We start from the raw sequence: 22,130 nt of genomic DNA, 5'->3' as shown, positions 1-22,130 counted from the left end.
ACCCAGGCGCCCCCGAAAAAATATTTTTAAATAGATAGTGGTAATGGTTGCATGACAATGTGTATACATTTAATGCACTGAAGTATACATTTTTAAATCACAATTATATGTATTTTACCACAATAAAGAATACAGATGCCTGGGCCTCACTAACTGGAAACTAAGACTCACATGGTCTGGAGTAGGACTCAGGCATCTGAATATCTCACAATCGGCCCTGGCCATTCTGAGGCACATCCAGGTTCAGGACCCTTGTGTTTTACAGAAGAGGAAACCAAGGTCCAGAAAGGGGTGTCTTGGCAAAGTCAAGTAACTAGAAGTGGCAGAGTTAGTTAGATTCTGCATCTAATCCCAAGTCTAGTCCTCTTTTCCTTCCTTCTTCAAATGATAGTTTTTATGACTATCCTCTAATCCACAGGCCCCAGAGCACAGAATTCCTTTGTCTAGATGCGTGAAAATATTACCCTGGCATTTGCGTTTAGCTCCTGAATGTGGTGGGGATTCCAACTTGTTATCCTTGCATTCACAGCCTCATCAAGGTGGCCATACCACAGTCCTCAGAACCCAAAACATCAAAAACTCAAGTGCATTTTTAAATCTGATCCCTCTGTCTATCCCAGGTATGGCTGAGAGAATCCCCAGACAGTCTCAGGTAGGCACTGGGCTGCTTCATGGGGTAAACATCAGCTGGTCAATGCCCAAACATGTCTGCAGATAAACATCTTGAGCCCTTTAACCACCAAGCTACTGGAAGCATAATTAGCTGGCTATGGTAGAAATAAGCTCATCTGAGTGAAGGATGCACTCAAGTTCATGGACATACCAATGTACTTTGTTCACCCGCATTATCATCAATTCTGTTGAATATTAGCCTCTCTAGCAGACAGATTTCTAAGGCAAACGCACATTAGCTCTCAAAATGAGATTCCTCTCAAAAACAAAACCTAGAAAGTACCAATTTTTTTCTGAAGATAAAGAGAGTAGTCCCTGATCAAAGCTCATTAAGAATGGTTATAATCGATGGAGCGCCTGGGTGGCTCAGTCGGTTAAGCGTCTGACTTCAGCTCAGGTCATGATCTTGGCAGTTTGTGAGTTTGAGCCCTGCGTCGGGCTCTGTGCTGACAGCTCAGAGCCTAGAGCCTGCTTCCGATTCTGTGTCTCCATCTCTCGGCCCCTCCCCTGCTCATGCTCTGTGTCTCTCTGTCTCTCAATAATAAATAAACGTTAAAAAAAAATTTTTTTAAAAGAATGGTTATAATTGCAGCATGGTGATCATTTTTAAAATAATAAATAGATGCATGTACATTCCTGCATCTTCATAAATAGATATATGTCACACATAAAGACATACTTTCAATTTTGCAGTTGCCAAACTTAAGCAAGAAATCAAAGAGAACCTAGACAGGCACTGGGGGCTTCTGCATCAAATCATTTCTTTCCTGTAGTTTCTAATGATGCACCCCAACTTTCCATTCAGAACACCTAGCTTTATTTTTTTTTCTCAGTTCGATAGCTTCCATGAAACAATGCCATAAGAAGCCTCAAAGGAGATCAGAATGTTTTGATTCCAAGACATTTTCAGATGATAAGCATCACTGATTTCATTCCTATAGTGAAACATAAGACAGGAAAGGGGTGGGGGGAATCATCTTAAAGTACAGAGAGGTTTACGCTTCACGGCGGGCAAGTTACAAGCAGTCACAGAATAGTTTTAAGAGCAGCTGCAGAAAACTTAAAGCCAAATTAGAGGTGTGTTTTATATGATGTGATAAAAGAAAGCAGGTAATCATATCAAAATGAAGGCAACTAGGAAATCTGAAGTCCTAACTGCATAATATTACTTGGTAACTTTGTACAATACAAGGAAAGAGCTACCAAAAATTACACTGAGGTTATCACTAAGTCTGTTAATACTGAAATATACTACAGCCACCACCACATAAAAATACACAGAGGCGGTGGTGATTTTAAGGACTTTTTTTTAACCTCTATGGAATTCAGTGAAGAAACAATAAAGTATCAGGATCGTGGGACTGGTTTATAAACATTCAGCCATTTTTCATTCCTGTTTATACATTGTTATTCTTTCCCTGTAATTCTTACTCAACTCTTTTTTAAGCTATGCAGAATCCAAAAAGGACGTAAGATGTATTAAGATGCACATGACCAAGTAGTAATATACTAACTATGCAGTTGACATTATGAGTTACTAACTACGGAAGACTGAAATTTGGTCCAAATTTTCCTATCTTCCTCTCACTGCCCTTTTGCCAACATATATTCAGTAGGCAACCATGGTGTGCCAGGCACAGGGCTCACAGCCGAGAATACTGCAGTTGCTACCTACACAAAGCCTCCAGTTGAGTGGGAGTTACAGAAAACAAAAATGCTAAATGACAATTGTGCCTAGTCTTAAGAAGGAGGGATTTTATGACAAGTAGCCGTGGAGCCTAGGAAGTGATGCCTACAGTGAGAAAGGGTACATGTTAACTACATGACATCGAATGGAAAAGCAGCCCATGCACAGGAAACAGTATGTGCGAAGCCCCATGGCAGGAAGTGAGTACAGAACACAAGGGGAAATGAAAGAAAGTCTCCTATCTGGAGAAGTCCAAAACAAGAGAAGGATAGAGGACAGGCAAGAACCAGACCTTGCGGGCTTGGTGGCCACCAAACCGGAGAAGGAGAGAAAGTAGCCAAAAGTCAGCATTTGCTAGCACTTACAGTGTGCAGTGTGATCCATAACCTGTCTCCTAGCTCTAAGCATCATTCTCCATAGATGCTTCTATTTGCCATACATCCCAGAACTGCTCTCAGTATGGTTGGTGGACTTCGAAGATGAACCCCAAGATTTCCACTCCCTGACATATCCACCTTGTGTAATCCCCTGCCCTTGACAATGGGCATGACCTATGAATGTGATGAATGGCACTCCCATGAGTAGGCTATCTCACTTAGCAAAGGTAAAGAGATTTTGCAGAGGGGCACCTGGGTGGCTCAGTCAGTTAAGTGTATGACTCTTGATTTCAGCTCAGGCCATAATCTCATGTGCTCTGTGCTGGGCATGGAGCCTGCTTAAGATTCTTTATCTCCCTCTCCCTCTGCCCCTCCCCCACTTGCACTCTCTCACTCTCTCAAAAACTAAATGAATGGATGAATGAATACATTTTACAGGTGTAATTAACATTCTTAATCGGTTTGACTTTGAGCTATTAAAAAGGGAGACTATCCTGAGTGGGCCTGACCTAATAGGTGAACCCTTTATAAAAAGGTCTATAGGTCAGAGAGATGCTCTCCTCCTGACCTTGAAGAAGCAAGCTATTCCACAGATGCAAGGAACTGAATTCTACTAACAAAAACATGAGCTTAGAAGATGACCTTGAGCCTCAGATGAGACCCCAGCCCTGGCTGACTTTAAATGCAGACCTGTGAGACCCAACTACACCATACCCAGAATCCTAACTCGTGGAAACTATGAGACAATAAAGAGTGTTATTTTAGGCCACTAAGTTTGTCATCGCTTGTTATGCACAAACAGAAAACTCATAGACTATGCATCAGCAGCTGAATGGAGAGAACATTTGTGTTTTAATACAGCTGTCAGGCCCACACCTGACTGAAGTACTTTACATTTTATACAACAGGGAGACCAGGGCCATCAGCCTCCTCCACCACAATGAAAACATCCTCAACTTGCCCATTTTAGAAGAGTGAAAACTGATACACCAAGCCAGCAGCAAGCCTAGAAATCTAATCTTCTAACTTAAAGGCAACCACAAACTCTTCACTTAAACTGCCTTCCAAAATCCTACAGAATTTAAAAAACAGAGGCCCTGAATAAAAATGGGTTGAGACAAATTTGAAAGCTGATCTCTGTTTCATGTTTTCTTACTAGTTTTAACAACTAAAACAGATTTTTGTAAAGTATGATTTTAATGTTAACAAGATTTTTTTTAACATGTAAGGTTATTTTTATTTAAATGGTTTATATTATGGGAAGCCAATCTATGAAACCTAACATTTTATGCATCTTTATTCAGTGAGAGAAAAAGAGGGGAAAAAAATAAACCCCTCTAGTTCTTTTGTTATGTTTTTTTTGTTTTTTTTTTTCCTTGTCTTTAAAAACCTATAAACAACCCCCACTCAAATTTCTGGGGCTAGTAGATATATTTAATTACACTTCATAAGTTAAAATATATATGCAGGCATTCCATTAATCTAACAACTTTCATCAAGTTGTTAGAAACATATCAAAAATTCTCTTAAGTTCAAAATCATGGTAAAAATAAGCAGTGGCAACTGGAAATGATTAGCTCAATGGTGGGATGTCTTTCAGAGCACTGCAGATCCCCAAGATGTTTAACTGATAGGTTAGAGTCTCGCATTAAAACTGCTAGAAGTAAAGCTAGTGGAGACTTTCGTTTGGTTGAAAATTAAACACACATACACAGTTATTCAGAGGTTCGCTCCAGAAGGATCACCAAGAATCTGGTTGTCTCCAGTAAAGGATACCAGGTGGCTGAAGTCAAAAGTGGGAGAAAGCCTTTGACCATACATGCTTTGTGTAGTTTTAATTGTATGAATGCATTCTCCATTAAAAATATTTTATGAAAGCAGGTACACACATACTCATGAAAGACCAAACTCAGCAGTGGGACATTGCTGCAGTATAAACAGTCACAGACACTGAAGAGGAAAAACGTTACGTTAGGGATTCCCAAAAAATGTCGGTTAGTAAAAAAAAAAGTCACCACCTCCTAAGCCACGTGTTGTTTTCAATCACCTCCACAAAACTTCTCTACCCACATATTTCCCTTGAAATTGTGGGTTCACCCAAGCTATAAAAGCCCATGGAGAGAGAAGGGCTATGGCAAGGCAAATACTGAGGCTAGCATATCTCTCCTTTATTTCCAGAGCCCTTCTAATTCTCTAAGTCTCGCCTCTCTCCTTCTTATCTCATAGGCCATGTGATACCAGGAAGAACAGAGCATTTGGAGTCAGTCCCCTCTCCCACCTCTCAGCGACCGTGGGATAGTCAAAAACATCACTTCATATCCCTAAGCAAAGTTTCCCCATCTGTTAAATCAGAATAATAATAACCACCCCCTCAGGGCTGAATATAACAATATCTATAAAAACCTGAAGATTGGAATTTGTCTTTTCTTCCAAAATATTCTGACTGTAGTTCACAGTATAGTTTAAATGACAACTAGAGCATTAACCTGAAGGCAGCTGGTTCCTTATTTGGGTGTGAAACCTGGGGCAAACTATATCTGGGTAAATCACATATAATATCTACCAAAGAATTTGATCATGTCCAAAAAAAAAAAAAAAAAAAGATAATATCTACCAAAGAATTTGATCATGTCTAGAAAGAAAAAAAAGGAAAACTGAGGTTGAGGAAAGAGCCACTCTTTTGCTTGGGCAACAATCAATGCACCCTTAGGATTGCCAAAAGAACTCTGGTTAAAAGCAAACAACTAGATTTGCACAAGGCTAACAGCCTTTCCATCTTAAACTATTTAAACAATAGGACAATTTACTCTGTCAACATAGGGAGTGTGATTATTTTTAAATAAGCCTTTTTTTAAAGGTCCATTCCTCTTCTATGGTATGTGACTGCCTCCCCACAAACAACCACAAGCAGTATGGTCATCTTCCAGGTCCCTCTCCAAACAACACTGAGAAGAGGCCCCTTATTCATGACCTTGAATTGTATAAAGACAACATATAGTTAATAATGTTCAATTTTTTACCATTATTCATAGTTTCCTTTTACTGGGTCAGTAAATGGTCTCTATAAATGAGCCCAATCCCCTTAAAATTCTCCGGGCAGCCTGTGCTTTCTTAATTTTTATTTATCAGAGCCCAGGATGATTGGCCTAATTTTAGAAATTAGCATGCAAATATTTACATTTTGCCTCTTTCCTTTCATTTCAGGAGACATCATAGGATAATTTTTACATCAAATATAAAAGTTAAACTGTTAAAAAAACGCAACCCATGGGATTACAACCCATAGAAAAGTAAGACAAAGCACAGAGAAATCAAAGACAAGAGAAGACTGTGGAAAATAAATTCCACTTGACTACTATTTTCTTATATCTTTCATCAAAGTATTGCAGACAATTAATATTTCATGCTCTATATGAAGAAAGAGGATGGAATTTGACCCATAAGTGTTGGAAACACACCTTATTCATTTATGATCCACTAATAACAAGCATATATTCAGATAACAAATACATTATTGTTCATGAAAGAACCCGAAATTAAAGGGTGATTCTCAGTCCAAGTAAATACAGAAATGCTGCCAAGACCGTCTGTTTGTCTCTCAATGACCTCATTTGTTTTCATCAAACAATATTGAGTTTTTTCAAATTAGATTAATCTTTGCCCTATTGTTTTGGGCTATTTGGATAAAAATTTATAACCACTTTAACATAAAATAATCTCAGAAGTATACTGAAATACTTGCTTGAGAAGAACTATTTATAACTTACTTTTTTGTTTTAAAGAATATTTGGGCTTCATAATAGTTAAAAAAAAAATTGGTAAGCAATTTCATCCAATAAATACCCAGCATGTAGACCAGAAAATACTTGTTGAATGAATGAATGAATGAATGAATGAATGAATGAAACATAAGCAATCTGATTGAAGCGAATAGGAACATAAATGCATGTATGCATATATACACATACCCATAACAATATTTCTAAGAATTCTTTGGAAATAGGAGTTTTCATATTTCCGTCTTCAAGCACATCTACCCAACAACTTCGTTTCAATATCAACATCTTTTTCAGAGTAAAATAAGTAGAAGTCGTAATAGGATTCTATTACATTTTCATCTGATCCTTCCTCCCTCTCCCAAACAATCAGCAAACAAAGAAAAACTTGTTCCAGATTTGTTTTAATACTCTAGGTCTAAAGGAAAGCCTAGAAACTGATATTTTACCAAGTTCCCTAAATGATTATGCATGGCAGACAATGTCTAAGAACTATATCATGTCTTTGTGTGTACCATGACCTTCACCTGGGAGCTTTCCCTTCAACAGCCCTCTTTGGATGGGATTAACTCCTTGTTCATAGAAATGAGTTGCCCCTTCTGGAAAGCCTTCCCTGGAACACTCCCCAGTCCCTTACCCACAGGCTGTCTTCCTTCCCTTTCCCTCTGCACTCTGGCTCCCCTTCCCTAGGAACTTCCCCTCTGGTGGGTATTTTTCTGCCCCTCCACAGAGCAAGCTCCTTGAGGACACGGACACCCTCTGGCTGAGCTTCAAGTCACTAACACCTTGGCAAAGAAATGATTTAACCTCTCTGGGCCCTTAGTTACCTCACATGTAAAGTGAAAAAGGTGGACATTACCTCACTCTTGTAAGGACTAAGTGGTGAGCATAAACCGACTAACCTAGTATCCTGCACTGTGGGAAAACAAGTCCCTTCAGGGCTACTACTATGAAGATAAGAGAGAGATAAGGTCTTAAAATCAATCAGACAATTCATACCTCACTACCCGCAGGGCTTCAAGGATACTAACAGGAAAGGCAAATGCCCACCACCCTCATGAGCATCTGAGTCACAGCTCTTGGGAGATACAAACGGGTTCCACTTTAATCACACCCGAAGGTGATCGGTGTATAGAAGATCATGTTTTCCTGTAGGAACAATGTCATCATGAATGTGTGTTCCTGATCAGCAGCCTGGCCTCAAACAAAGAATGGGAATAACTCGTAAAGATCTTTAAAGAATGGGCATGGTCATAAAGACCAAGATGCAATAAATATAAACATCTGTAATTATTTAAGGGAATGAAATTAGGCCCCACATAATCATAAATAAGCTATGAACACTGATTATAGAAGTGGCCCAAATATAGGACAGTACACATAGAATAAAATATAAGCATAGGGGTGCCTGGGTGGCTTTGTCAAGCATCAGACTCTTGGTTTCAGCTCAGGTCATGATCTCAAGGTTCACGAGTTGGAGCCCCGTGTCACGCTCTGTGCTGATAGCATGGAGCCTACTAGGGATTCTCTGTCTCCCTCTCTCTTTACCCCTCCCCAGCTTGCTTGCTCACTCTCTTTCAAAATAAATAAATAAATAAATAAATAAATAGGAAATAAGAGGCAAGTAAAATATTTCCTCCTTTCTTTATGGAGTCTCTATTCTAAATCTAGTCAATTCAAAACTGTAGCTTGCCAACATATGGCAAAATTCTGTGAAAATAGTATCATTCAAGTCTTAACTTATTGACAACTGTCAGTGCTTTCTAGACTACATTGAAAAGCAGGAAAGCAACTGATGGCCCTCAACTAGACTTTTTTTTTTTAATGTTTATTATTGAGAGACAGAGAGAGACAGAGCATGAGCAAGGGAGGGGCAGAGAGAGGGGGAAACACAGAATCCAAAGCAGGCTCCAGGCTCTGAGCTGTCAGCACAGAGCCCAACGTGGGACTTGAACTCACAAACCGCAAGATCATGACCTCGGCCAAAGTCAGATGCTTAACGGACTGAGCCACCCAGGCGCCCTCAACTAGGTTCTTTAAAAGGCACTTGCTACCATTTCTCACTGAACCACAGAAAGGCAAGGAAAATACCCCCTGTCCTATGGGGGAAGTTGAGAACAGGGAAGAAGTGGGATAGGAGTGCCCACATAGCAGTCTAAAAAGGGAATCGGCAAGATGGGCAGTGGTGAGTTTTTAAGCGAAGGCGGCCAGTATGTCTAAATGTTGCCAGGTGTAACACTAATTCTCCCACGTTTCATCCATCACCTTTTAAAAAGGTCCTAAAACCTGTGAGCGGAATAGGAAAGGAGACAAGCCTTGCCTTTTTCGGAGGCCACTGAGTTATATTCTTTTCAACTGAACATTTGCACACCTCTCCCCATGGCACATGGAATTCTTAAGAAACATACACACAAGGGCACAATAGTCACGACAAGCTGGTTCTCTTCTTAGCAAAAAACTGAAAGTCTAAACATCTATCAGTGGAGAGATGTTAAATAAATTACTGTACGTGTATGCTATGGAATCCATAAACAGTTAAAAAGCATGAACTGGCATGGGAAAATTCCCAAGTCCTACTGTTGTTGAAATTTTTTTTTAAGTAAACTGTAAAAGATTATATACCACTTAATTCCATTTATGTAAAAATAAACCACACATACAAAATTACATATATATGTACATATGTGTGAATAAATATGTAATAAACTAAAAAATATCTGAGAAAGATCCAATGAGTTGATAATGGTTATTATTTCTGAGAAGAGTGGATTTTTGTAGTCTGAATAGGACTTTTTTTTCCCTTTTGTTTAGTTTTTTGGTATGATAATGTATTAGCTCTCCTTAAAGAAGGGTTAAGGAGAGGTCCATTTTTGGTATGATAATGTATTTAACTAAAGTCTAAATTATATAATTATGCTCAAAAGGGAAAGAGGAAGAGAGAAAAGTCCAAAGAGAAAACAGAAAGTCCCAACAATGATGGTAGGTGGTTAGTCAGTTCTTGAGGATCAAACTCCCCCTCATTTATTACACAATTGAATGGGAAGGAGTTTTGGTATGCATTCACCAGCCCTTCAACATTTTAGTTACATTTTCTTGGTCATTAATCTATTTTACTTTATATCTGATATCATAACTGTAGTAATATAAGATTTCCAAATAAGAGGGGTACATAGAGTCAGAGAAACAAGATGGACTCACAGCTACAAAGGGCAAAGCAATTTTTTACCCCAAAGACGCACTGATTGAAGTAGATATCAACCAACACTCTACTAAACACGTGGTTTGCATTCCCTTATCCTGCTGTCCTTTCTTTATCTGGTACCAGTGGTTCTCAAGCCTCAGCCCCCATGAGACACCCAGTGGAGACCTGGAAATGTAGAATCAGGGACCCGGGCCCAGGGACACAGCAGACCTGCAAGCCTAATGGTGAGATCAAAGTCTGTGCCCCATCTACATCATCATCGAGTCCGTAACCTTGGACTAGTCACTAAGTGTCTCAGTGGTACCATTTTTTTCATCTTCAAAATGGGGTTATGACAGTACCTGTGAGGATTCAATGCCTGGCACTGAGTAAAGATTACCTAGAGTAGCTGCTGCTATTTGAATAAAGAGAAAGATGATCCCAGTTCCTATTATTATTGCAGGGCAAGGCCCAGGAATCTACATTTAACAGGTGATCCTGTAGTCCATTGCATTTTGAGAATCACTGCTTATACTCACGATTCCTTCAGGTAAGAGAAAGGACAGACAAAAAACAATATTCAAGGGCAAGTCAAAGCAACTATCAAGCTTTCACTATTGCTTCACCCAGTTAGCAGTGCTAGATTTTACCTTTCTGCATACCTGCTGGTAGAAAGGCTCTTCTAGAAGGGCTGTCTCTGCTGGGAAGCCTGGTAGACACACCCTCCACCTATCCCACCAGGTCAGATACATGCTGTGCTCATCTCTACAAGAGGCCTGACCTCACTGTGACCTAATCTATCTGATGAGCAACTTCAGAATGAGCATAAAGATGGGATCCTTGAACGTAAATGCCTTTCAAAATACAGAGGAATGAAGTCCATCAGTTCTCTGCTGACCATGTGTTAACTGATCCAAAACCAGAGGCTCCATTTCTTTGCTAAGAAAAACTAACTGCATATTATTCCCTGATCTGATCAAAATTATTTGACCCTGAGACAATATTGCCTAAACATCACTCTGCTCTGAAGTCAAGTATTATCGACAAAATTCTCATTAATATGTTTCCTCACTGAATCACCCTCTTTGAGTAAGAAAAGTCAAAACCCCCAGTGTTAGCATGGAGGACGCTGGTTCAAAGAGGACTTCTGAGAAACACAGCTAGTTTTCTGTTGTTATTATTGTTTCTCCCCCTGCGCGAACGAATGGTGCAGAAGGGTTAAGGAGAGGTCCATCCAGATTCCTTTGGATGCCAAATCCAGCGTGGTCTGTGGGTTCACACTGACTTCTCCCTACCCAGGTAATGCTCCTCTTGATTCTCTCTTTCCAGTCATTTTTATTTCACTGTGTGTGCTCTTTGATTTCAGCTGTTTGTCTTTCTTTCACCTTCCACAGTGCTCCAATTTAAGATACAACCTCAATGCCCAGAAATGGAGAATGACCAAGTGAATGTTGATAACCTTCCCAAAACAGAATCTCATGTACCCATTAGTTGCAAAGATTTTATGCCCTGATTTTAAGTGGAAATCTTTTTTTTAATAATGCAACATAAGTAGTAAGGTATTAGCTAAACACTTTTACACAGGGAAAAATATGGAAAGAAATATACTAAATATTAACAATTGTAACTTCTGGTGGTGGGGTTATCAGTAAATTTATTTTCTGCTTTCCTACACTTTAGACTATTTTTCAAAGCTTCTTCTATGAGCATATGTTACTATTCTGATCAGAAATACATAAATAAGCCAGTAGCTAAGAGCGAATACAATTGTTTCTCTTAAAATCCATGAGACAAATAGTGTGCGCGATGGAGTAGAAATAAAGAAAAATGAAGGGGGTGTCTCTAACATCAACCTCCGGAGCTTGAGAATTCTGATGCGTTCAAGAGTCTCTCTCATGAAGGACCACCTCAGGGCAGGTTGGGGATTTTGACCTCCCCCAAAAGGCTGACACTACTAACAGAAAGAGATCTCAGTATGCTGAATTCTCTAGTCTATTCTTGGGCCCAGTTTAATTTGAAGAACCTTATCTTCTTAAAGCTCAAAAAGAACATTCAAGAAATGGATTTGTTTTGGGTATCTCTTTCCCTTGGGACGGTAGGATAATCAGAGGGAAAAATGACCATAAACGAAACAGCAGGACAATCAGAAAAGATGGTCATACACTACAGCCACAGAAAGTTCCCTGCTGTACCACGGTTAATGGGGAAACAAACCCAAAGCCTTGGGCATGTTCCCTTGACACACGGTGCTTCCATCCTGTGGTATCTAACTGGCCTCTCATTGGCAAGGCAGCCTTATTAATCGCTGAAAGATGAAGACGGCAAATAAGCAGTTCAAAAAATAAAGAATGAATAGAGGAGCTTCTTTAAGGTGAAACAACAGTAACTGGGACACGCACTGGCTCACTAATGTGTTTTTCACTAGAATCACTATATCTGACCATCTGCTTGGGAGATTCCTAATAAATTACCATTTCAGGCCTCACATTGATAGCACTCAGAAGTCAAATGGGTAAAACATCTGACTCCCAACTTGTAAGAAGAAGGCAAAGGTAAATGGTTGATGCAAAAGGCTCCGAAAAAATATCATCCCAGCCCACTCCACCCCTGCTCCAAAAAGGCTTCAGAAGGTATATTTTTATAGTCCAGTTACCAAATATTTAAAGAGCACCTACTATACTGAAATTAACTGAGAAACGCTTACATGTCAGGCTGTGCTAAGCACTTTGAATGGACCTTCCCACTCAACTGCCTCCAACACAATTATTACCCCCATATATAGGAGGGAACTGGGGGAGAGATTCCATATCTTTACCTGCCTAAGTAGAGATGTTGGTGTATTCTTTTCTTGGGGCTACCATAATAAATTACCACAACCTTGGTGGCTTTAAACAACAGACATTTACTCTTTCACAGTTCTGGAGCCCAGGAGTCCAAAATCAGGGTGTTAGCAGGGCTGTGCTCCCTGTAAAGGCTTTGGGAAGAGCCCCTCCTTGCTTTCTCCTGCCTCCTAGTGTCTCCAGGTGCTCCTTGGCTTGTGGTGGCTTAACTCTAATCTCTGTCTCTGTTGGGTTTGATTTTGCTTTTTTAGTTTTTAATTTTTTAACTAAATAGTTTACTACAATAACTGTAGTTATTAACACACAATTGGGCATTAATTCTTGAAATGTGGATTTTACATAATAGTATGTTTTAAAAAGTTCACAGGATCTTTGCTGAATATTGAGACTCATGGGTTGTCATTAAAAATGGCTGCAGACCGGGGCGCCTTGGTGGCTCAGTCGGTTGAGCGTCCGACTTCCGCCCAGGTCATGATCCCTCGGTTCGTGGGTTCGAGCCCCACATTAGGCTCTGTGCTGATGGATCAGAACCTGGAGCCTGCTTCAGATTCTGTGGGTCCCTCTCTCTCTGCTCCTCCCCCACTCTGTCTCTCTGTCTCCCAGAAATAAACATTAAAAAAAAAATGCCTTCAGAGGGTGGCTTGTGTGGCTTAGTTGGTTAAGCATCTGACTTTGGCTTAGGTCATGATCTCACAGTTTGTGGGTTCGAGCCCCACGTTGGGCTCTGTGCTGATAGCTCAGAACCTGGAGCCTGCTTCAGATTCTGTGTTTCCCTCTCTCTCTGCCCCTCCCCCAGTCTCTCAAAAATAAATAAACATTTAAAAAAATTTCAAAAGACAAACACCTATCCCCCTCCCCAGAACAACTGAACGGGAGTCCCAGGGAACAGAGCGCAGGCATTTATATCTGCCTTTCCCATAATATGGTTGTCTTCTCTGTGTATCTGCCTGTCTCCACTCCCTGGTCTAAAGATACTTGTCATATCGGACCTGGGTCCAGCCTCAGCCAGTATGACCTTATCTTAACTAATTATACTTCCAAAGGTCCTATTTCCAAATAAGGTCACATACTGAGGTTCCTAGTGGACATGAACTTTGGTAAACACTCCACAGCCCGGGACTGCTGGACTCTGGCATAGCAGTGTAACTCCAGAGCCCACATCCTGAGCCATGATGCTCTCGGTGCCTCTTGAGGGACCCCCTCTGTTAGGCACAAGGCGATGTCAGAGCATGACGTGGCTCCCGTCCCCAAGGACTTACGAACGCAAACAAGGTGATGAAGGAGAAAAAGCACAGCCATGAAGAACCCACGTGGACTTCTGTGTGCCACAGAAACATAGACGATGTAGGTTGGGGGCCTTAAGCACAGGCAGCATGTGGACAGGTGGGGAGGAGAGACCTGAGCCGAGGCTAAGCAGCTACAGCAGGAACAGCATGTTCAAGAGAGAGTGCGTGCACTGGAGGGCCGTGGAAAACGAGGTTGGAGTAAGGATATGTTAGAGAAGCTTCCAAGGGGAGGGGAGCAACGTTGATTCATTTTTGAAGTTAAGAAAAAAATGAATAGGGATCAAAATGATAAAATTCGGGCTTACTCCTCTGGCAGAGGAAGGCAGGGTGAGCATGCAGCCAGGAGAAACCATTGAAACTTCTTGACAAAAGAAACAGTGCGCATGTCCATACGAACATACATAGGCATCATGTCTGTAGCATCTCTGTCACACTTAAGCCACTTGCCTTCGAAAGGAAACCAAATATGCAGATGGCCACTCTTCTTTCTTCCCTCCATTAGAAGAGTCCCTATTACTACCAACCTCCCCAAACTCACACACATACACACACACTAGCTTCCCTCCCAACACCCACTTGCACCCCAGCCAAGAGCTGAGTGAAGAGGAAGGTGAGAAAAAGAGAAATAAAAATGCCCGAAGCGACGGCCAGAAGAGAAGGCGGCCAAGACATAAGTCACCTTTGCACCGCTCACAACAGGCTCCCCTCTGCTTGATGGCCAGGGCACAGTCTCTCGACAGCACTGGGCACTTCTCTCTCTTACAGGTCACTTCCTTGTTCTAGGCAAAAAGAGACAAGAGACATTTGAAAGCAACTCCAAACAGAATCCCCAGAAGCCTGACACAGGTTTTCCTAGCCTCCCTCTTCCTATCTTGCCTTCATCTTGGCAAGAACACTCACGAAAGCAAATAGGATTTCGCTCTCTCTGGAACAGAAATAGTCATCCAGAAACACAGAACTTTTGAGAAGGGCACACGAGAAGGGATGAAAAGTCCCTTCTTCAGAAACCAACGTAACCCAGATAACCGAACGCCGAGAGAAAAGCATTCTCCTGCTCTGTTCTAAGGTTTCTCTTTAGTATACACTATAGGAATGATAATATTTGTGTAAATCATATTTTGCCCATTGGGCTACCTGCGCCAGGACTGCATCGTGAGAACAAAAATATTTGCACACAGCCGTCCAACAATCCTTAATAGTAGAGTGCATTAAAATGCAGCAATCTAAAGTTCCAACTCAAATAATGACAAAGTTGAGTATTGAATCAGCTCAGTTAGAGAAAAAATAATATTCCCCACGCCAAGCAGAGACACAGGCGTCAGTGTTTTATAGCCATGGGACAGCTGCATTATATTAGCACTTATGCTAATGAAGTGTGGTGAGCATTTGCATCTTCGGTTTTATCCTGAAAGGTTAGCTATTAAAATGTCTCAGAGAAGACCCAAACGTGATGTATATGCCTGTTTATACACAGACTGGATACACGTGCACCAAAAATACAATGTCACAAACCTCAACAACATTTGAGCTTCAGTAAGTTTCTCCTATATGCTAGGCGCTATGGCTTTCATTCCTACTTAACTTCTGCGAGATAAGCATTATTCATATCCCCAGTTGATAAACAAGAAAACTGCTGCTCAGAGAAGGTATATATATATGACCTGAGGAATCCATTCTTCCCCCCCCCCCCTTTTTGGTGTCTGTTATGTGATAAGGTCCTTCACGGAGCTAACCTCATTTCCTCCCACAATCTGTGGTCCTCATCCTTAGCTGCAAACCAGGACCCTTGTGTGGTTCTTAACAAAGACGGCACTGTCTCCCACCCCCTGAAGCTCTGAGCTGATTGATCTGAGGATGAGACCTGGGTGCTTCCTGAGCTTCCCAGGTAATTCCAACGTGCGGCCACTCTACGGAGCACATTCTTGTTCCCAGTGAGGCTGAGATGGGTTCGGGAGCTGTCAGCAGTCCCTCAAGTGATGGTAGACCTAAAATCTGAACCCAGGTGGCCCAGCTCCCAGCCCTCCAAAGCTCTTTCCCTCCCCCTCTCCTTCATAATGATGGCTGCATCAAGACTCACTGTAGGTCACAGCCCTTCAACTGATTCTCATAATTTTTCTCAAGTTACAAGCAAAATACATAGTATGGTCACAACTCAAATTTAAGAGATATATTTTAAAATATTAATAGTGTCCCTCCACTACCACTGAAGTCATCATGAGCAATGATCAGGGATATATGCTGCCTGGCATCATTAACAGTGACTTCATTTGGCAAAGTGCAGTTCCCACAAGCCGCGGTTTGATACCGACCCCGCCCCCACCCCCACCCCAAGACTCTGGAAGTGAACACACTTTCTAAGCAGAACTTCTGTTAGCACGGCTTATGCAAACCTGGCTGCAGCTTTAGGGAAGAGCCACCCCCAAGTGCATCTCCTCTCTGGAGGGAAAAGTCCTCAGGCATGGGGAGTTCAAAGCTCTAAGGGCGGTCAGAGTGGGTATGAGACACAATTCAGGGTCTGATAAATGGGAAGACCCACACTTTCTTAAATATAGGAATCCTTTGCTAAATTAGAAACCTGGGAGCCAGTCAAAATCCATAACAGGATCCCAAGATTCATAATAAATAGCTTGTAATTACAGTCCAGCACAAAAGTCATTCCAACCAGATGGTTTGTAGCTGCACATCTGGAATTTTTTTGTTGTTCTCTCTCTCTCCCTCCCTCTTTCTCTCTCTCTCTCTCTCGCACACACACACACACCCCAAACCTAAACTTTAGCTCTACTTTTACTGCAGGATTTCCCCCCTTCTAATGACATTTGGAGTTTTTTCATATTCTACCAAGTCGCCATATCTGATCATTTCCCTGGTGTCTGGTTGACAAGGATATGAAGCACATGCTTAGAATTGCAGGCCCTCGAAGAAAGCAAGAAAAACTACAGAGAATTGCTGGCCAGAGGCTGATTCCTCTGTCTCCTTAATCGAGTCCAGCAGCTACAGAGTAAATTTAAGCACAGGTTAATTAAGACCACTCGCTTTGCTGTCACTGATTTTGCGGCAAGACAAGAACGCTGGGCTGCAGCCGGCGGCTCTGGTGAGAAGCCGCACGCACGAAGCCACGCCTGCAGCAGCCCATCTCCGCTGGCCTCCTCATCCTCATGTGCGCCAAGTGTCCTCTGCCCTGATGCAAGGCCATGGCTCGTTTGGCTCACTTCTTCACTCAAGAAGCCTTTTCTGATGCTGATTCATACTTACCAAACACATTCCGTGTACCGGGCTCTGTGCTAAGAATTTTATATGCATTATTTCACCCCAAAAAATCCACATCACCCCCCATTTTACAGATGAGGAACCAAGGTTAAGAAACCTGCCCAGGGTCACATAAAAGTCAGATTTGGAATGCAAAGAGAGGCTTGTCTGACTCCAAAGGCAAACATTTAAATGTTGCACTTTGCTCCTTCCAGGCACTCAGGATACAGACAAGAACAAAACAATGTCCCGGCCCAGAAGCCCCAGGGGAGACTGGTGCCTTCGCAGTCGTTCCACACAAGTGAAGTGAGCTCTCTAACAGGAGCAGGATAACTCCACAGAGCTTTGTCATCACCAACAACGGGAAGGTGTACAAATACCAGCTGTTTTCTGGTAATGAGGACAATTCTAACCATTCTGGATAATCTGATAGGTAGCTGTGCCTATATATCTCTGAAATCTAGACCGGCATCCCCAAACAGACTTCCCAGAGATTCCAGCTTGGGCTTGAATCTCTCCAAATCTAAGCAACAGACACAGTGGTAGAAAAGCACTGCGGGAAAATGTCAGAATGTTCTAAAAAACAGACCTAGCCAGTGTTTAAGAGTAATAAGCCTTATCACATTTTTCATGCTCTGTCTCTGTCTCCTGGTGTTTATCACTTTCTAGGGTCAGCCTGCCTGTGATTTACCTGTTGTCAAAGGTATCTGCGTTATTGCCTCCTTTCCAAAAGACTGAATATATCAAAACCCCAAACATAGCCTCTGGAGGCACATGAAATGAAGTGCCAACATGCAAAAATAGAAGGGGGGGGGGGGCATAGGGAGTAAAAAAGAAAAAGTCTACATGGCTGGCAACAAAGCTCTATAAGGATGTGAGCCAAACCACAGCTCCAGCCACAGCCAAGTTCAAACAGGATTCCCGCAGCCAGCTTGTTGTGTCTGAAGTCTGCCACTAGATGGTAGCACAGAGTTCCATGGGTTTAGGAATTGGGACCATGAGACCCAGTAGTGGCTCCTGAACATTTTTCAGCGTCTGCTGTTGAGGGAAATGATCTCCCACTGCAGGGGAGTGGTGGTGGGGTTATAGAGAAGATAGCAGATCACCACTGGGAGATTTTCCTGTTTGCTTTCTGCAACTAGACAAAAATGTTTTTTGAAATGCTTTTGTTCTCTTTCAAGCCAATGTCTTGATTTTTTTTTTTTTTTTCTCAGATTCTTCCGGGACCAATCCTATTATGAAATATGGAAAGTATTACCTGACCTTTCATTTATATTTTTAAAAATAATAATAAAATAGAAATCTGGAGAGGAAAACACAGCAGCTAATATGATGAGACCAATCAGGGAGAAAGGTCAACAGGCAGATACTCTATTTTTAGACTCTGAAACTGTCCCTCAAATATCTTGAAATAAGAATAAAAACAAAACTACCTGGTGCCCCGCCTGCTGAGACTCTACAGCCATGTTAGGAAGCTGGCAGACCACCCGAGTGTCTTCCTAGAAGATGGCATTATTTCCCTTCAGTCCTTGTCTCTTATAAAACCAAACCCTGCCCTTGGGGGCAAACAGCTGTCATTTGGCAAACTACCAAATTCTAAGTGCCAGACCCTTTTGCAGAAAATCAAGAAGGTTGTGAAGTTGTAATACTTTTTTCTGACCGGATGAACAACACTCAATATGTCAATGAAATCCACAGGCCAGGGAGTATCATAGAGGAGATAAAGAGGCAACTAACAGTGGCTGTCTTTCTTCCATTAGAAGCCCTGAAGACTATCCCTTCCTCCTACGTATGTGCAACCCATCCCCCCAACTCTGTCATTGAATCATGGCAGTCTTACTTGAAGAGGAGCTTATAAGACGGTGTTGCCATCCAGAATCCCCCTACCAAAATGCAAACATCCATGGGAGTGGACCCATATTAACCCTGACTCATCTGTCCCCTTCATCAACAGCTACTGTCAGGGGACGGATGCCCAGCATGACAACTCTGACAAGTAAAGACACAGCGTAGTTCTAGAGCAGCCAAACTGAAGACTTGATATGTGTGCCACGGTACGCGGTGCCGTTGGAGCAAGGAGTCATGCTACAAGCTTCCTCTCTATTCTCCAGAAACCTACAGTGTTGGAGGAAACAAGACATCACACGTTAGCAGATCACACCAAAACTGCAGGGCAGCTTCTGGCACCAAGCGGGAATGTCACCTTGACTCAAAAGCCATCGTGGGCGGTGAGCACAGATAGGACATTTTGACCCCGAATCAAATTATTTTTCTCTGTGAGAAAAATGGTGTTTTGTTTTGTTTTTTCTCAATGGTGTTTCACTACTTGAGAGTCTCAAGATTGATCACAGAGGAATTTGTTTTTAGGATTACAAATATCTTGTGTCAAGTTTCCCAAGGAGGAAGGTGATCCGACATCAGCACATGTATTCTCCGTGGAATTTCTAGTCTCCCCATGCATGAAGTTAAAGAGGTCAACTTTTCCTTGAAGTCCCCCGTTGTAACCCAAATCCAGCCCCAAAAGAGCCGAAGGGAACTTTATGGTACCTTTGAACGCAGGTCACAATTTCTCCTAGGCGATATTATAAAACTTCTCATAAACAGAAGAATAATACTTCAAGTTTACATAGCACTTTTCTTCTAAAGCGCTCAGCAGACATTATTTCATTAATCCTCACAGGTTTCTTAAGATTTGCAGATGGGGGAATGGTACACAATGAAGTTAAGTGTCTCAGGTCCCTCAAAGAGCTAGCGAGCAGTGGACCTGGGAACACAACCTGGTTCCCAGGCCTGGATTAAGGGGCCAGCCAGGGAGGTTAGTTGCTAAGGCACAGCATTAAAATTTATGGGTGTATCATATTAGAATTAGGTTAGCTCCTACATGACTGTTGAGATTTTAGGAATAGATTAGTATATAGCTGAGCTAGTCTGGAAATCTTCCGGAAAGAGGCCACCTGGGCCCAACACACAAGGTCTCCGGCCCTTTTATAAGGTAACCTGTCAAGGGCGCCATGCAAGGGCTGGACCGGGACTTGGGCAAACAGACTGGACTGCAGAATGGCATGGTTCTAGAATTCAGAGATACAGGCAAAGGCTGAAAGAAAAGACCCAGAGTGGGCAGGTTCCATTGCTTGTCAGTGGGTTTGACAAATGGGACATAAAATACAGTGATTCTCTGGAACATACGGTCAGGGGAAATCCTTTCCAAGGGAGCATGAGCGCTCATAGAGGAGCCAACACAAGCCTGTACCTGCTCCAGCCTGTCTCCTTCGGACAAAATCTGTTCTTGATCTCTGAGACAATAATCACCGGGCGGGTGGGGGGAACTGAGATAGTTCAGTGGTTGCCAGTGGCAATATTAAATTTGATTGATGATTTATTGTTTTAATTAAGCTTTTACTTGCTCGTCCTTTATTACTGATAGTACAATTGACTTCCCCATAATTCTTGCACAGAATGAGCTGGAAGAAAAAAAAGGGGTGGGGGGAATTTGGTCCACTACAAAGCTTTAGTTACAAGTATGAGTCTCTGAGCCATATCTTTCAGCTCAATGAAAATAGGAAGAAAAAAAAAATGGAAAGAGAGAAAAAATTAACAAAACCATGTCAAAGGTGAGGAAAGGGCGATTAGTAAGGAAAGTGACTCAAACTTCCCAGGCAAGAGAATGTTTCCCAAGATCTCTTTTCTTCCCCAATTGAGTGAGGTCAGTACAAGAGGTGGGAGGTGTCTGAGGTCAGTAGGAAAGGTGGCAGGTGTCAATGGCCCTTGCTTTTAATGTAAATTAGCATTTTCAGACCTTTCTGAACCCCCAACCTCCACCACTCTTTGCAAATTCCTTTAAGAGCCAAAGGAGAGAGCCGATCCATTGCTAACCAAACAATGAAGTGGCATATAGTTTTCCGGGCAGGGGGCTGAACTATTAAGAGTACCTGGCATTTATAGAAAATCTATTATTCGCCAGACTGTGCTGAGCATGTTTTGTGTATTATATCCTTTTTAACCTTTGCAACAAGTCTCAGGAAGGTACCAATTTACCCCTATTGTTTTCAATAAGAAAACTGAGGCACAGAGAGTTTTAAGGGCTTCCCTGGGTTTACACAGCTAGGCAGGGCAGAGATTCAAAGCCAGGACTCACCGATAGCGGTGTTGGTGATTAAATCACAATGCTACACAATTTGGTTCAAAGGCTAAGATGAGCCATCTCTCCCTTGTAGCTAGGAATTTAAATGTTTGCCTTTGTTAAGCACTCCTCATTTTCAGACCATTATAAACCTTAATGGTTTATGGTTTCATTTTGAACACATGAATAAAAATAGTGCATTTTAAGATAGATTAATTCTCTGGCTTAAAACTCAAAACAAGCCTCAATTTCTGAGAGCCTGGTCATTTGCAAAACAGATCAGAACCTGGATCCTTAGCCTCCGAGCCCTGTCATTGCTTCCTCAATTTGAGCAGGAGGGTGTCTCTCCGGGAGGCTGGTAGCACCCGGAGGCCACACTTTTGGAGTCTTAAGGTAAAAATCCCTTGCAAGAACATATTTTTGGAGACTTAATGTGCAAGCAAGCATCTTGCAAGGACAACACAATTCACTGCACTACATCTGGGAGTGTTATTCTTTCTTCCTCCTGTCTAGGCTCAGCGAGCCTTTCCCCTGGAGACTTGGACCCTGGCAAATGCGGCCTTCCCCGGCCCTGCGAACAGTGCAAACTCTGAACAAAGCTGCCCTTGAAACTCAGCCATTTAAAAGACTTTATGAAGCCCACCGGGGCCCCCCGATTATTTTGCAACAAGTCATATCCCATGAAGAAATTCACTTCTCTGCAACACAAAACAGAGGGAGATTAAAGAAAAAGGCAGGAGGGGTAAGGGGGGGCTGGAGAAAAGAAGTAAGGCCCCCTGCTGTTCTGTCTGGCCAGAATCGTGTCTTTTAGTACCCATATCCTCTACAAAGACGATGTTCTGATGATATATGGCCCTAATACATCACTAAGTGACAGTGCTCTCCTGATATTGTACCTTGAAAATATGACACGTGCCAGAAGAAGCAACGGGGGATTAATGAGGA

General features: G+C 42.0%; 1 protein-coding gene across 2 annotated transcripts in view; it reads right to left on the bottom strand.

Annotated features, from left to right (window-relative positions):
• The window catches only part of BMPER (BMP binding endothelial regulator), a 249,783-nt gene that overhangs the window by 204,408 nt on the left and 23,245 nt on the right, over window positions 1–22,130 (bottom strand). For both annotated transcript variants that reach the window (XM_047849098.1, XM_047849097.1), the window contains exon 3: window positions 14,499–14,598. In XM_047849098.1, coding sequence (XP_047705054.1) covers window positions 14,499–14,598 — 100 coding nt within the window. The remainder of the gene's footprint in view (window positions 1–14,498; window positions 14,599–22,130) is intronic.

This window comes from Prionailurus viverrinus, chromosome A2 (assembly GCF_022837055.1).
Source record: "Prionailurus viverrinus isolate Anna chromosome A2, UM_Priviv_1.0, whole genome shotgun sequence".
Classification (NCBI taxonomy): Eukaryota; Metazoa; Chordata; class Mammalia; order Carnivora; family Felidae; genus Prionailurus; species Prionailurus viverrinus.
The sequence above is the reverse complement of the archived record's forward strand: the minus strand, read 5'-3'. Positions and strand labels throughout refer to the sequence as shown.